The 17,077-nt window shown below is 33.7% G+C and overlaps 1 protein-coding gene across 1 annotated transcript; it reads left to right on the top strand.

Annotated features, from left to right (window-relative positions):
* Nucleotides 1–14,037: 14,037 nt before the first annotated feature.
* LOC120251924 (E3 ubiquitin-protein ligase TRAIP-like) lies at nt 14,038–15,081 on the top strand. The gene is made up of 4 exons (XM_039260572.1): nt 14,038–14,207; nt 14,316–14,504; nt 14,579–14,690; nt 14,836–15,081. Exons 1-4 carry the CDS (start codon nt 14,098–14,100, stop codon nt 14,872–14,874), a joined length of 450 nt encoding a protein of 149 aa, XP_039116506.1. The 5' UTR covers nt 14,038–14,097; the 3' UTR covers nt 14,875–15,081.
* Nucleotides 15,082–17,077: the final 1,996 nt, after the last annotated feature.

Here is a 17,077-nt window from a genome sequence, read left to right as displayed (position 1 = left end):
CACAATAAGAAAAACATGCACAACAAGGTGCTGATTAGGAATATATAATTTTACTTGAATTCTCAATCTCGAGGTCAATTGTGATTATCTTGTGGATGATAATCACAAGAAGAAATTATCATTGTAATCCAAATTGCCTATTTCTTCGACATCTCTATCAGAAAGTAATATTTGAGTGTGCAAGGGAAAACCAAGTCATTGACTAACATCTTACATGTACAAAAGATCTAAATTGAAGAATGAAGAATGAAGGGAAAAAATAGTAGAAATGTTTCTTTTCCTTCAATTGTAAAATTATAAAATCCAGAAGTATGTCTTGAAAATTTTTTTAGCTTATTCCATGTTCATCAACGCCAGAAGACCAATAAATATCTTTTACCAGCTCTATATCAAGTATATATTCATTAAAAACAATATGCAGGCAACCACAAAAAAGGTGACAAAATCATCTATGATTTAGGTGTAGCAAAAAATCATTGCAACCCAATGGTCAATAATACAATCATAATGTAAATTAACATTTTGAGATTGAATGGCAATAATATCTTGATATTTCTAATTAGGCAAAAATATCATCACATGGTAAAAAATGTGTCTACAAAAAACAAGAGTAAATTGGAAAGATAAAAAGTTAACTCTTTTTGCTCTTTTCTACATAGTGGCGCAAAAGAAAGAAAGGAAATGAAAGCTGCAACCAAGCTTCCACTAAAAAATCCTAAGTGAATTCTCCATGTAGAGGGGAATTCTCAAAACAAAAATAATAGATGTACATAATGTACATAAGAAGGGAGATAACTAACAAGAACTGCAACATATCAGGAGTTTTTCTTCTAACACATGAAACTAAACATGCATGAAACTATGTAAGTACAGATTACCCATCAAGCAAAAGAAGCACACCTCATTCTCACATCATCCATATTTATTCTTTTGTGGAGTTCATCCATATAGGGGATTTTTATAAGATCATTGTAATAAAGGATCACCTGATCAGTATAGAAGATAAGAATCAACAGTACATTCATATTCTAAACTCAAGATAGAGATTTTAAAATTTCACCTCTAACTGTTGCACCATTTATTTTGGAACTTCAACTCAAACCAGAGCTGCACAGAGACCTTTTAAGTGTTTTAGGATAAGACTCAAACAAAATATATTTTATTGTATTTGAAAAGAACTTAAAGATTTTCATATCCTTTGTATATCACAGACAAAAGTCATGCTTGCAATAGTTTTCCTTGCATTAAACCAGGTGCAAATTATTTTTTGCAAGGATATAGTTTTTGCTAGATTTTGGTCATATTAGATTGTCTCTATCTTCCTGTTCTACATCATTAATCAGTTTTTTGCTTTAACAAATATTGGATCATAAGCATTTATACTAACATTTAATATCCTATCAAAAATAATAAAAAATAATCAATACACTTAAAATGATTGCGAATAAGAGTTCTACAGAAAGTGTTATATGCTATTATTACTTGATTTAGCGGTGTTATATGTCTTACAATTTATAGATATATATATATATATATATATATAAATAGTAACAATAACACTGAAATGGATGCATGGAAATTAAAACCATTGTATGGCAAGTATTCCAAGCATCACTATAACAGTAACAAATAACAATAAGACATCAACCAGAGATTAAATCTCTGGTTGAATCTGTCAGCCTATGTAAGACATCAACAAGTCATCAACTAGACAAATAACAAGCATCACTGTATACACATGTTGTATGCATATATTTTTGCTCACTTTCTTTCAGAGTTATGATGATTCCAGCAACCTTATCATGGGAAACAATTTGATAATACTTTGTAGAGATGTGAAATTAGTGACTGTATTTTGTGCTGAGGAGCAGATTTTACTTCCAAATATAAATTCTACAGAACGTTTGGATTAGCTATGTTTTAAGGAGTAAATAAATAAGCATTCGAACTAGAGATTAAGCATCAAAACTCAAAATAAATAAAATATCATAGCAATACCTTCGCCAAATCTCTAGCTAATTTCCTCGAAGTCAGAGCAAGTGAATCCCTCTCCTTTGACAACTTAATCTTCAAAAACCAAAAACAAGGGCAAAAATCAGAATATCAATCAATGAAAAACTCAAAGAAATCAAATAAGCATCCCACACTCTAAATCAACAACACTCTCCCACTCATCACTCATTAATCGTCACTCTCCTACTACTGCTCATCAATCTTCCTCTTCACTCTCCCACTCATCACTCTTCTCCTCTCTGGGATTCCGGCCAGCGAGCTAGCCAGAATCTCCGTCGGAGCATGAGCATGGAGATGAAGATGGGAGCGTGGGGAATGGAAGAGGTATTTGTGAGGAGGAGTGGGAGATCGGCGTCATGGAGGTCCGATGAGGCTGGCGACAAGGAGGCGTTGCATGGGCGGTGATCGACAAGCTTCATACCTACGATTGCCTCCGGACTAGGTTATTGAAGCGAATTGTGGAGGATGAGGATGAGGAGGAGGAGGAGGAGGAGGAGGTATGAGCCAAAGAAGGTGGATGTTCGGAAGTTGGGAGAGGAAGAGATGGAGTTCATTGATAGGGTTTTCAAGGTCACTGAGCTGGATAACCTTCGCTTCTTGAACAAGCTTCTTTTTATCACTAGTAAAAAATTTTACAAAATTTTATAATTTTATTTTATTACTAGGGTGGTGGTTTTTAATATATAATCTTAAATATTTATTTATTTATTTTTGTAAGTTTACTAGAAATTATAGTTGTTGATAATATATGTTTTTTTTCAATTTGTGTTTATTTTAATTCAATTTGGTTGCTTATAACGTCAACTGGTTTCATCCAATGAGGTTGGATCATTTTAATAATTAAATATAATATACATATATATATATATATATATATATATATATAACATTTTATTAAAATATGTTTTGTATATTTATACCAACGAAAGCATAAACATCAGCAAATGTCCAATTTATTCTAATAATTATAAAATTTCATTAATATAAACCATTTGTAGTTACACAATTTGACTTTCACTATAGATAAGAATCAATATATAGTAATATTTATACCAATAGAAAAATAGGTGTCATTATATGCTTGATTTATTCTTAAAATTTTGTCAGTATAAATAGTCTATACCTACAAAATTTGACCGTCACTATAGATAAGCGTCGGTATATGACAATAACTATACTAACGGAAGAATATGCATCAATAAATATTTAATTTCTTCTGACAGGCATAGAGGTGTGTTGGTATGAAATCCGTCGGTAAATATTTTGTCTATTCTGACAATTTTAATGTACTGTTGGTAAAAACAATCTATAGCTACAAAATTTGACTATCACTATAGATAAAAGTCAGAATAAAATAATAGCTATACTAACGGAATAAAATCCATCAGTAAATATCTTGTCTTTTCTAACAATTTTAAAGTATTGTTGGTAAAAAATAGTCTATAGCTACAGAATTTGACTATCACTATAAATAAAAGTCAAAATACAATAATAGCTATACTGACGAAATGAAGTTCGTCAGTAAATATCTTGTCTATTCCCGATGCTTTTAAAAGTATTATCGGTAAAAAAATAGTCTATAGTAACGAAATTTGACCGTCACTATAGATACAAGTCGAATAAAAATAATAGCTATACTAACGGAATAAAAATTCATCGATAAATATCTTGTCTATTCTAACAATTTTAAAGTATTGTTGGTAAAAAAATAGTCTATAGCAACGAATTTGATCAGTCACTATAGATAAAAAGTCGGGAATACAATAATAGCTATACTCGATGAAACAAATTTCATCAAGTAAATATCTTGTCCTGCTCGAGCAGCTTTTAAAGATCTTGTTGGTAAAAAAATAGTTTATAGCTACGAAATTTGGCCGTCACTATAGATAAGTGTCGCTATATGGCAATTTTTTTGTAGTGATATATATATATATATATATATATGTGTGTGTGTGTGTGTGTGTGTGTGTGCATACTCATTTTTATAGATCATATAGGTAAGCAACATGGCAGTGTTACACTAAACAATAAATAACATGCAAGGGTTCAATAGAAGGAATCATAACACCCAACAGGACATTTTGAGAGTTTAACCCTGAAAACATGGAAAGCATGTCGTCCAAGAAAATAAGTCTTTTTAGTTCTTTATATATAGAACTATGCATCATAAGATAATCCACTTCATAAACTTGTTGGGCTAATACTTCATACCCGACTACCCCTACGGTGTCTCCCTCCTTGCCAAAGCCTCACCACTATGTTGGTTCCAAGAAGAAGAATGAGAAAAGTGTTTTCAAGCAAGAAAGAAAATGAAGGAGATCAAGGGTTTGGTTTTCTCATTCAAAGGTGAAAATGAGTATGACAAGATAAAAAGGGAAGAACAAACCCATGCTGTGGAACTGGGCATATGGGCTCACAGTTGCCTGGCCATGCTGTGCATCCAGTAGTGCGAGAGCACGGCCTGGCTATAACGCATGCTGGTCGGGCGGTGCCGGCGAATGTACAGGCGCACAGTTGGCCACATGACTTGCTAGTCACCGTACGTAACCTGCCATGTGGGTACAAGGCAGGCTGCATAGGCCACTGGCCATACCTCATGGCAATGTGTGTGGGGGTATATACAAGCCTGCACTGGCCTGAGAAAAACCCTCACCCTTTTTTAGCAAGCAAAAATAGTTGGTAAGACTAACTGAGGTGTTCCCAAGGTTAAATTCATGCAAAACCCGAGTTATGGGTGCAACAAAAGGACAGCCAAGTAGACCATTCAAGTACCAAAGGGGAGCCTGCCTATGGTACTGCAAGAATGGCATCCTTAGATGGTGTGAATCTTTTAAGGTTTTGATTTCACTTTCTTAGTAGGTCACTCAACTGGAAGAGGAGTTACCTCTAGATGGTACAAAGCACTAAGCTCTTTTAATTTTTTCAGGGTTGGGTGTTTTTTTTTTGCTTTTCTTTTCTTTTTTGGGAGGAGGAATGAGAAGAGAGTGAGAAAAGATGGGGAGATATAAACCTGGTGAGAAAAAAATATATATTTATATAGTTACTCAACTATTTGGCTACTTTTATTTGAGTCATTGAATTATAAAAAATTTTCAACTGAGTACCTCAACTTTATATTCATGTTAAATTGAATCACTTATGCTAACGCTATAACGGGAGATTGGCATGGCATGAACCATCACATAATTTATGCTACTTCAGATATGCCATGTGGCACAATATAATAATATTATGATATTTCATCTTGATAATATAATTAAAAATTTAAAAATATAATTAAAGGCAACTCAACTTCAAATACAACTTGAGATCGCACACAAAAAAGAGAGACCATGATGTTGCATGGCTAGCATGGCATAAGTTGTGTGATGTGTAATGCCATGTAAGCCTCTCGTTGATAGTGTTAACACGCGTGACTTAATTAAACGTGAATCTATAATATAGGTACCAAATTAAAACTTTTTATAATTTAGTGACTTAAATAGGAGTAGTCAAAAAGTTGAGTAACTATTTAGATAATTTACCAAGCCTTCATTAGCAATCTTCTTCAAGTCAAAAAGTTGAGTGACTATAATGTTGAAGGCCATAACAATAAAATGCAGCATTCATCAGCAATCTTCTTCAACATCTATCCATCCTCATCATCATAACAAGGTTGCAGCAAAACCATCATCCTTGGCATGCACCAACGTAAGGCACCACTCTAAACTTCAACTTCTCCTATGACAACCCATTTGTGTGTTCTTATCAGGCCTCTACAAGAATCAAGATGCAAGTCTACCTCCATAATTGTGGAAGACTCTTGCCACCATTATATTCAATGTATTTTTAACCCGAGCAATAAAATTCAGATAAACTAAATCTTGAAATAATTATTGATTATAATTGAAAAGGCATGCTGAAGAAAAACAATAAGAAAGAAGCAATGAAAATGAAAATGAAAAATAAGAAAAGAAAGAAAGAATAAAAATTTTATTTCACTCATTTGTGTATATAAATATATATCTTTCTATATATATATATATATATATAGAATGAAAGAATTCAAAGGTACCGCCCTCCTCTAAAACAAACAAATAAATATAAAATGAAAATAAAAAATAAGAAAGTCTTCTTTGTAAATAGAAATAGCCACAAGGTGAGACAGAGAATCTCTCTCTACTCACTCACCCAGCTAGATAAGATTCTCGATTTACATCCAGAATTGGGTACCAACAGAGAAAAACGCAATTTCACACCCCTATAGAGATCCATATGGGGATTAAGAAATAATACAATAATAAATATAACAAATCAATAAAATTAAATCATAATATTTTTAAAAATTGTAATGGTGAAAAAAATAAAAATAATAATATAACGTTAAATTAAACTCAATTCAAATATAAAACTTTAATAAACAAATGTATAAAAACTTAAGATATAAAACCTTAACAAGAAAGATAAAAAAAACCTTAATATTATGATTTAGTACAAATTTCTAAGAATTTTTAATGTCTAATTAAAGATTCTATAGTTCACTAACTATTTAAGTGTATAAATATTAAACTATTGTAGTACCTTTTTCCAAAATCCAATAACAAATAGAAGTTTTAACTTAACACATGGACTATAATGGCTAAATTTTGGGTAAATATTACCGTTGGTCACCAAATTATACCCAATTATCAGTTTGGATACCACATTTTGATTTGTATCAAAATGGTTCCCCAATCTTCATTTCGTTTCAAAAAGATGATGCTCAAAGGTTTCCGGTGAGTTTATTCTGAGGTTAAATATTACCGTTGGTCACCAAATTATACCCAATTATCAGTTTGAGTACCACATTTTGATTTGTATCAATATGGTCTCTCAATCTTCATCTCATTTCAAAAAGATGTTGCCCAAAGGTTTCCGGTGAGTTTATTCTGATGTGGATGCCGACAATCCAACGTGGTTGCCAGATTTCCACATCACCTGTCCAGTGGCATGTGCCATGTGGATCATAATGTCACATGTTGTCACACCCACCCCTTCTACCGAGGTAAATGTGGCACCCATCAGTTAAAATTCCCTTTTAACTGGAAACTGACACCCTGTTTTAAACAAAATCAGACCTACAAATCACAATTTACAACTTTACACCAACTACAGGTTCAAATACATAAATACCATGAATACAATAACTCAAATTTATGGGTACAACCGCTACAAGATCACGACACCAATAAATAGAAAGAAAGGAAGGGGGTCCCACTGCAATCACGGACTCAACCACGACTAGCGCTATACTCAATCGAGCGATCAAGGGTCCCGCTCCTGCAGACTCTGACGACATTCGAGTTGGTCGGTAGTGGCTTAATAATTTCAAATACTTAAATACGATGATATATAAAATATATAAATACCAAGCTGCTCAAATAATTTTTCCAATTTTTTTCCAAAAATACCGAATTCTAGCAAAAATACATCTTTAAAGAACTCTTGAAACATAAATTCAACATAAATCAACATCAATTTGATTTTCTCAGAAAACACAATTTTTGTGAGAGACTCGCCTCATCACAATTCAAAAAAATAACATAAATCTCAAATTCAAAAATACGATAATACCCAACACTCACCCGACGATAACATGGTCTAGAAAAACTCTCTAAACCCTCGCCGTGGCAGCGGCTGAGTTCAGAGCCGTCAAGGAACTCATGTCCCTAGCGTTGACCCATCGGTTCACCCGGTCGGTGACCCGGCTACCCGATGAATATCCGATCGGGGCTCTACACTCCCACCGAGCGGCCCTCGTAGTAATCAATACCCGGGTCCACCACGCCACCTCTAAAGGCTGGCCCGTGGGGACCCACTACTGCAGTAGTCGGGCCTTAGCCCGTCACCATCAAAACCATCAAGTAAATACAGCAATAATACCATCTGTATAAATCATAACACATGATCCTTTTCCAGGACAAGTATTCACATCACGGAAATAAACATTATTTTCCACAAAGCCAATGCCAAACGTATAATAATGCATAATACCAGTAAAGCCCAGATCCACGATACCATTCCTATACCAGGAATGAAAACCAATTCTATTAACAATGCCGATAAAACATCTTTAATATGCTCACATGGTTTCGCAAATCACTCCAAATCAAAGCATATATACCCATCAAAAAAATAAATACATGAACCGAATAATTAAATCACATATACATGTATTTTTTTACTATTCACAAATACGTATAATTATACAAAAGCGAATGTATCAATACGGTTATCATGAACATCAATGGCAAACAAATATCACGTATATTTCAACTATATATGGAATCAAACATGATAAAATGAAATACTTAAACATTTATTTCCAAAATACTAGCCATTAAACAATTATTTCAAAATAATAATAATTAATCAATTATTTAAAATAATAGCCACTACCAACTCACCTGGTGTCCTTGAGTTCCTTGCTAGACCTGGAACTCCTCCCAAGCCTAATCAACACCTAGCATGATAACATAATAAAAATAAATAAATACGACAACTAAAAATATAATTTATCCCAATAGAAAATACAAGAAATCAATAACTGACTCTCTAATTGGCCCACTCACTCCAATCGGTTCAAACCTGACCTTGTATAACCAAATTGGTCTCCAATTACAATTAAGCCAACTCAATTTGGGCTAGACTATTATGAACCAACCTGAACCAGCCTCAATTCCGCTGAACCAAGATCAAATTCACTGAACCAAACTCAAATTCACTGAACCAGGTTTAATTAAACCAACCAGCCTTGAACCAACTTAATTCTTATACAAATTCTGTTGAACCAACTTGGTTCGGCCCAAAACCCGTAGCCCAACATCCAAACCAAACCCAAATCAACTTCAACCAATTTAATTCAACCAAACCATTCAAGTCCAACTACACTCAACTTGATTTGATCAAACCCAGACCAGATCAATTCAATTAAACCCAACCACTTCAATTCTCATCCAAACCCAATTCCAATTCAATTAAATGAACTTGGTTAAACCAAATCAAACTCAACTCAATCAATTCAATTCAACTCAACCAAATCAATTTGGCTAAACCCAACCAATTTCAATCCAACCATCATCATTAACACCTTAATCATCATAATCATCAACTTAATTAATCAAACCAAACCCTAATCTCGTTGCTACAGTAATTGCTACAGTAATTCCGGCAATCTCATCCTTGATTTATCATGGATACAAGGTTTTTTGACACAAATTTCATCTCAAAACAACACCCTCATCATTCTCATTAATATTTCTTCAAATTCATCAACATTTTCATCAAATCCAACCATAAATACATATATATACATGCATACATATACATGCCAAAAAAACAATACAAGGAAGCCTCTTACCAGCCAAGCCATCCCTCCCGATGAGCTCACTCCAACGATCTCCAAGTCCTCTCCTTAAAACCTCCAATTTCTTCCCATTTCTTCATTTTTCTTCTCGGGTTCATCGTAGCGGATGAAGGGAGAAGAAGATGAACCATCAAAAATCTAGAGTTTTCTCCAACTTAAGTTTTTCAGCCGAAATTCAATTTTAGTCCCTCAAAAACATAATTTCTTACACAACAGTCCCCTGAAAAAAACTCCCAAATGATCCTTGAATTATGAAATAGTATTCTCAAAAGGTCCTTTCAAATTATCCAGTGGTCCCTGGATTATAAAACAACATTTTAAAAAGATCCCTTCCATCCTACCTTTCAGTCCTCGGTTTCCATAAACATTTCATGTCCATCCTTTTCATTTATTCTTTAACCCAAAATCTTTTAAAAACTTTTACACTTAGGTCCTTATTCTTTTCACTTGGGGTTTCTCAACAAGATTAATCTGTAGAAAAATCTTACTACCACTATAGTAATACCCTGAGTATATTTTCTAACAGTTATCCACAGGTTCAGGGTATTACAATCCTTCCCCCTTAAAAAAAATTTCGTCCTCGAAATTTCTTAGCATTTATCCATCTGATATCACTGAATTTCACTTACTTGTTCCAAGACCCTGTTTCTCTTGCTACAAACTCGCTTTCAATAGTAAATAATCACATCAGTAAATCACTATGTATCGATCGACAAACAACATGCCAAACACACTTCTTTGGCATCTTCAAGTCAACTCATTTTGGATAAAAAACAATTCGACAAATATCTCGACCCATGATCCCGATCGCGATGACATCGCTTTCGACTCTTTGTCTCAAATGTCAAAACCTACTATCGGGTCCCTCAATCCCAATATGCAACTTAGGTTTTAACCCGATTGGAGACTCTAAATACTTCTATTGGGCCCTTAACTTTCTGTCTCAATCACTACTAAACCCTCTAAGTCTAGACATGACTTCTAAGCTTTAGGCTCGGATCACAACCCGTGATCTCTACCAAACCTCGGATATCTCAACCCTACGACTCGATACCAAAAAGATGTCACACCCACCCCTTCTACCGAGGGTAAATGTGGCACCCATCGGTTAAAAATTCCCTTTTAACCGAAACCCGACACCTGCTTTTTAAACAAAATCGGGACCTACTAAATCACAATTTACAACTTTTACACCAACTACGGGTTCAAATACATAAATACCATGAATACTGATAACTCAAATTTGCGGGTACAACCGCTACAAGATCACGACACCAATAAATAGAAAGAAAGGAAGGGGGACCCACTGCAATCCTGGACTCAACCCTGACTAGCGCTATACTCAATCAGGCAATCAAGGGTCCTGCTCCTCGCAGTCTGACAAAGACATTCGATTGGTCGGTAGTGGCTTAATAATTTCAAATACTTAAATACGATGATATATAAAATATATAAATACCAATCGCTCAAATAATTTTTCCAATTTTTTTTCCAAAAATACCGTAATTCTAGCAAAAATACATCTTTAAAGAACTCTTGAAACATAAATTCAACATAAATCAACATCAATTTGATTTTCTCGAAAACACAATTTTTTTGTGAGAGACTCGCCCTCATCACAATTCAAAAAAATAACATAAATCTCAAATTCAAAAATACAAATGAATACCCAACACTCACCCAAAGATAACATGGTTCAGAAAACTCTCTAAACCCTCGCCGTGGCCGCGGCTAGGGTTCGAGCCGTCGAGGAACTCATGTCCCTAACGTTGACCCATCGGTTCACCGGTCGGTGACCCCTGGCTACCCGATGAATATCCGATCAGGGGCTCTACACTCCCACCGAACCGGCCCTCGTAGTAATCAATACCCGAGTCCACCACGCCACCTCTAAAGGCGGCCCGTGGGGACCCACTCATCGCAGATAGTCGGGCCCTTAGCCCGTCACCATCAAAACCATCAAGTAAATACTGCAATAATACCATCCTGATAAATCATAACACATGATCCTTTTTCCAGGGACAAAGTATTCACATCACGGAAATAAACATTATTTTTCCACAAAGCCAATGCCAAACGTATAATAATGCATAATACCAGTAAAGCCCAGATCCACGATACCATTCCTATACCAGGAATGAAAACCAATTCTATTAACAATGCCGATAAAACATCTTTAATATGCTCACATGGTTTCGCAAATCACTCCAAATCAAAGCATATATACCCATCAAAAATAAATACATGAACCGAATAATTAAATCACATATACATGTATTTTTACTATTCACAAATACGTATAATTATACAAAACGAATGTATCAATACGGTTATCATGAACATCAATGGCAAACAAATATACATGATATTTCAACTATATATGGAATCAAACATGATAAAATGAAATACTTAAACATTTATTTCCAAAAATACTAGCCATTAAACAATTATTTTCAAAAATAATAATAATTAATCAATTATTTAAAATAATAGCCACTACCAACTCACCTGGTGTCCTTGAGTTCCTTGCTAGACCTGGAACTCCTCCCAAGCCTAATCAACACCTAGCATGATAACATAATAAAAATAAATAAATACGACAACTAAAAAAATATAATTTATCCCAATAGAAAATACAAGAAATCAATAACCCGACTTCTAATTGCCCACTCACTCCAATCGGTTCAAACTCGACCATGTATAACCAAATTGGTCTCCAATTACAATTAAGCCAACTCAATTTGGGCTAGACTATTATGAACCAACCTGAACCAGCCTCAATTCCGCTGAACCAAGATCAAATTCACTGAACCAAACTCAAATTCACTGAACCAGGTTTAATTAAACCAACCAGCCTTGAACCAACTCAATTCTTACACAAAATCCATTGAACCAACTTGGTTCAGTCCAAAATCCTTAACCCAAATCAATTGAACCAAACCCAAAACCATCTCAACTTGATTTGATCAAACCCAACTCAACAAAAACCAATTCAACTCAACCAATTTCAATTTGGTTAAACCCAACCAGTTCAATCTAACCATCATCATTAACACCTTAATCATCATCATCATCAATTTAATTAACTAAACCAAACCCTAATCTCGATGCTACAGGTGATGCTACAAGAATCCGTAGAAAACATCTCCACCAATCCAAGCAATTTCATCACCAATATGAGGGTTTTTTTAACACAAAAAAATAATTTCACAACAACACTCTCATCAACTCCATCATAATTTCCTCAAAACAAATTCATTATTTCCTCCAAAAATCACCCAAAAATACATACATCTAAACATACACAAACATTAAACAAAAAAACAACACCAAAGAAGACCCTTACCAAGCAAGTAGCTACTCCCATGAACTCCTCCCGACGATCTCCAAATCTTTCTCCTTAAAAACCTCTAATTTCTCCCATTTCTTCATTTTAACTCTCGGGATTCATGTAGCAAAATGGTGGAGAAGAAGATGAACAACACAAGTCTCTAGATTTTTTTCTCAATTAACTCTTCAGCCGAAATTCACTTTTAGTCCCTCAAAACTTAACTTCTTACAAAACAGTCCCTGAAAAAAACCGCCCAATAGTCCTTGAGTTATGAAATAGTATTCTCAAAAAGGTCCTTTCAAATTATCCAATGGTCCCTGGATTATAACACAATATTTCAAAAAGATCCCTCCATCTTACCTTTCAGTCCTTGGTTTTCGAAACATTTTATATCAATCCTTTTCATTTATTCTTTAACCCAAAAATCTTTTAAAAAAACTTTTTACATTTAAGTCCTTGTTCTTTTTCACTTGGGTTTCTCACCAAAAATTACTCTAGTACAAAAAAATCTTACTCGAATCGTAGTAATACCCTGAATATATTTTCCAACAGTTATCCACAGGTTCAGGGTATTACACATGTGCATTACTAAAGCCACTTCAACCCCCTTCTTTTTCATCTTCTTCTTTTTTCTCCTTCTTTATCTCTTACATTCAAGAATCCCGAGAATCTAGAACGTGCTGAACTACAAGTGCTCTATGAGGGTGTGATCCCGGGTATGAAAGCAGCTAATCTGAAGTTTGTATTCAAAGCTTGGTCTTTTATTAGGTTTCAGATATATGTATTCAAAGCTTGCTTTGCTTCAGTGGGAATTACGAGCACATTGTCACAAATCAAAGTTGTGAAGATGGCTGAACATCATTCACATTGTTTTTACATTTACTTTTGCTTACTGTATTTATTTTTTTTATAAAATTACTTCAATGTAGTTAATATTCTTTGAGCACAATTATTAATCTAATAATATCCTAAATAATGTTTGTGTGGCATTTCTCTTTCAGTAAAAGTGTTGTAAAAGTAAATAATGCTCTATACATAGACTATAAAATAGTATCTTCCGAAATAATGACTTCAAATCTAAAACGACAAACATTGAAACTCAGCGAAATCAGACATTAAATATACCGACATGACTAGCGATGTGACGATACCATTTAATTTTCTCCGCGCGGGAAGGAAACCAGCGTCTCAAACGAAACTCAACAGCACTCGCCTCGTTTGGATCAACACCTGCACTCGCCTCGTTTGGATCAACACCACCGCTTTGTTTATTTATTTATAATAAACACACTGATCAAAAAGTACACATACAAACACTCAACAACAACAAGAAAGCCAGCAACCAATCTTTCTTTCAGCTCCTGCTAAAATGAACTCTGAGCTTCTCTGCAACATTTGCATGGGAGCCATAAACATGACACCCAAATGTGGCGAAGTACATAGCATCTCTGTTTGTGGCCATTTTTTCCACTCTTTCTGGTTTGTAGCTTAATTAGTGCTTCTTTTTTTCTGTTCTTTTTTTTTCTGTTGTTAATGCAAAGGTTCTTAAGATATCTTTAACTTTGTTGGATGGATTTGTTTTAACAGTTTGCAGCAGTGGATTGGGAAATGCCCTGCAGGGTTGAAGCTTGTTTGTCCTTCTTGCAAGAGGTCATTCTCTTCTGATAATGTGGTTCCTTTGATTTTTTCTTATCCTGGTGATGAAGAAGCAGGGCAGATGTCAACTTTGGAGAGTGAGGATGATAGAATGAAACATGTACTTCTGACTTGCAACAAGTATGTATGTTTTTTATTTAACATTTTATTTTTTTAATATTTGACTGAGTTTTTAAGACTTGCATGATTTGTAGATGTAAGAAATGTAAGAAAAAGGAGAAGCTTGTTCGTTCATTAAGAAAGGCTATTGTTAAAGTCATCAAGGAGCTTGAGATGACAAAAACTGATTTTAAGAAGCTTCTTAAGGTAATTAAGTCATAACTTCTGATTTTTTTTTTCTTTTTTTGAATTTATTATTATTATTATTTTTTTTTTTTTTGAGAGTTTATGTGTTAACCTAAATTTGATACAAGATTAGTTAAGCTTACAATGCTTTATTATATTATTGTAGGTGGTTAAGAAGGCAGAGAAGTTGCTTGAAAAGGACTGAGCATGAAGGGAAATATGCATCTCTAGAAATCATGTTTTGTTTAGTGTGGCATTGTAACTGCTATTGAGCAAATTATTAGCGTGGAACTTTTGGTTTCTTTTTGGATGGATTTGAGCAGTTTGGGGCAAACTCTTGTTTCTATTTTGTAATATTTCTGGTTTAGAATTAGAAACAAGATGTGATCATGATGACATGAAGTATATATGTTTGAAGGACTTTATGCAAGTCTTGCAATATGATAGAACAGTAAGTACTAAAACGAAAACGACATCTGCATGTTTAGTATTACATTATTATTATTATTATTATTATTTTGTCAAAATCCTTTTAAACATTATTAATTAAAAGATGTTTTTAAAGTAAATTGAAAGAAAAAGATTATTTTTTTTTTTATGTCTGAAATAAAATTATCAAGAAAACAATCTTGTGGTGACCCAGCACATACTACACAAAAAAAGTGTTTTTGAGGCGGTTTTCAAGTTCTATAGAGGCGGTTATAACCGCCTCTATAGGTGTAGCGTTGGTTTTTTTACCCGCCTCTAAACCGTCTTGTATCAAGCCGGCTCTATACTTTAAAGCCGGTTTGTACCAACTGTTGGAGTAAGTTTTATCTATGGAAGCGGTTTTTAATAACAAGAGTAGAGGCGGTTATAACCGCCTCTATAACTACTAAGTTTTCATCAAACATCAATAGTTTTAGAAGCGGTTATAACCGCCTCTATAGCTATTAAATTTTCATTACCATTTAATAGTTTTAGAGGCGGTTATAACCGCCTCTACTACAATAAATATTTAGAGGCGGTTATAACCGCCTCAATAAATATTAAATTTTCATTAATCCTAAATAGTTTTAGAAGTGGTTATAACCACCTCTAAAATTTATAAGTGGTAGAGGCGGTTATAACCGCCTCTATAGTTTATAATTTCTTGCATGTTCATACTTGTAGAGGTGGTTATAACCACCACTAAATTTGTTCATTTAATTAAATTGAATTTTAATTTTTTTCCCTATTAATAATAAATAAATTTGTTTAACCTGTAAATCAAAAACATAAATTTTCATTACATTCAAAAATATACTAAATTTAATTTCATTGAACTTTATTGACATGTTATGAATTAAAGTGTAATGTATTTTGAGTACTAGCAAAATGTAAGAGTTTTACACTATTTGTGTACTTTCATTACAAAATATTTTTTGAGTTAATTACACAAAGTAAAAAAAGCTTCATGTATCCTCATCCTCAACCCTCTTGATCTTTAACCATGAATTCTTCGAAATCTGCAAAAACATTAAACAAAATCCAATCTTAATCAAAATTGACACCAATGAACAACTGATGTTAAGTCTCTGGATGCCATGATTCATGCATTGGGATTCAATAATTAATAACTAAATCAGGAATTAATATCAAATGGTAACAAAAAGGTAGTCATCAACTAGAGATTCAAAAACTTACCCTTTGCAAAGTTGATAATTGAACTTCCTTTAGTTCATAAGATAATGGACCCCTTTGAATGCAAGATCTGTACTAATTTCCATTAAAGTAACTAGTAACTAAAATGATACTGAACAATAATTGCATGTAGAGAAAACACAAAGTGTAAGTAACTAGTATAACATGCAAGGCAAAAACATTCTTCATGCTGTCCATTTCCATTGGTTTGAGCATTTCTCATCACAACCTGGTTAGTCCTTTGAAAGGCAAAAACATTAGAGTACTAAAAGTCTCATTTCCTATATTAGTCTTCATTAGTTTAACACTGAAATGTCACTTATATATGTTCCTATTTTTAGAAACATCTATATTCTATAAAATCGAACCATGCAAAGGTGTCGACCAGATCAAGACATCAATTATGTCACTCATCAATTATGTCACTTCAAGAATTGCAAGCAATCATTTCTTATGGCATGGAAGATATGCATCATAAAACCAAATGATGTTCATCACTAGTAAGCATGTATCCTATCTATAAGGGACACCAAATGAAAAATGAATCATGCCAAAATAAATATCTTGGCCAATCTTCTACCTTTTACTAGACACAACTAGCACATACTCTTTGCAAAAAATAAAAATATAATAATAATTTTTTTTTAAAAAAAAACCAAGCTAAACTATTCATAAAACATTCTTCAAAGACTGAACTGGTACCTTAATAGATAGGCTTCAGCTTTACAGGCTGAGGTGAAAAAGGT

This window comes from Dioscorea cayenensis, chromosome 20 (genome assembly GCF_009730915.1).
Source record: "Dioscorea cayenensis subsp. rotundata cultivar TDr96_F1 chromosome 20, TDr96_F1_v2_PseudoChromosome.rev07_lg8_w22 25.fasta, whole genome shotgun sequence".
Lineage (NCBI taxonomy): Eukaryota > Viridiplantae > Streptophyta > Magnoliopsida > Dioscoreales > Dioscoreaceae > Dioscorea > Dioscorea cayenensis.
This window is presented reverse-complemented; position numbering and strand designations above follow the sequence as displayed.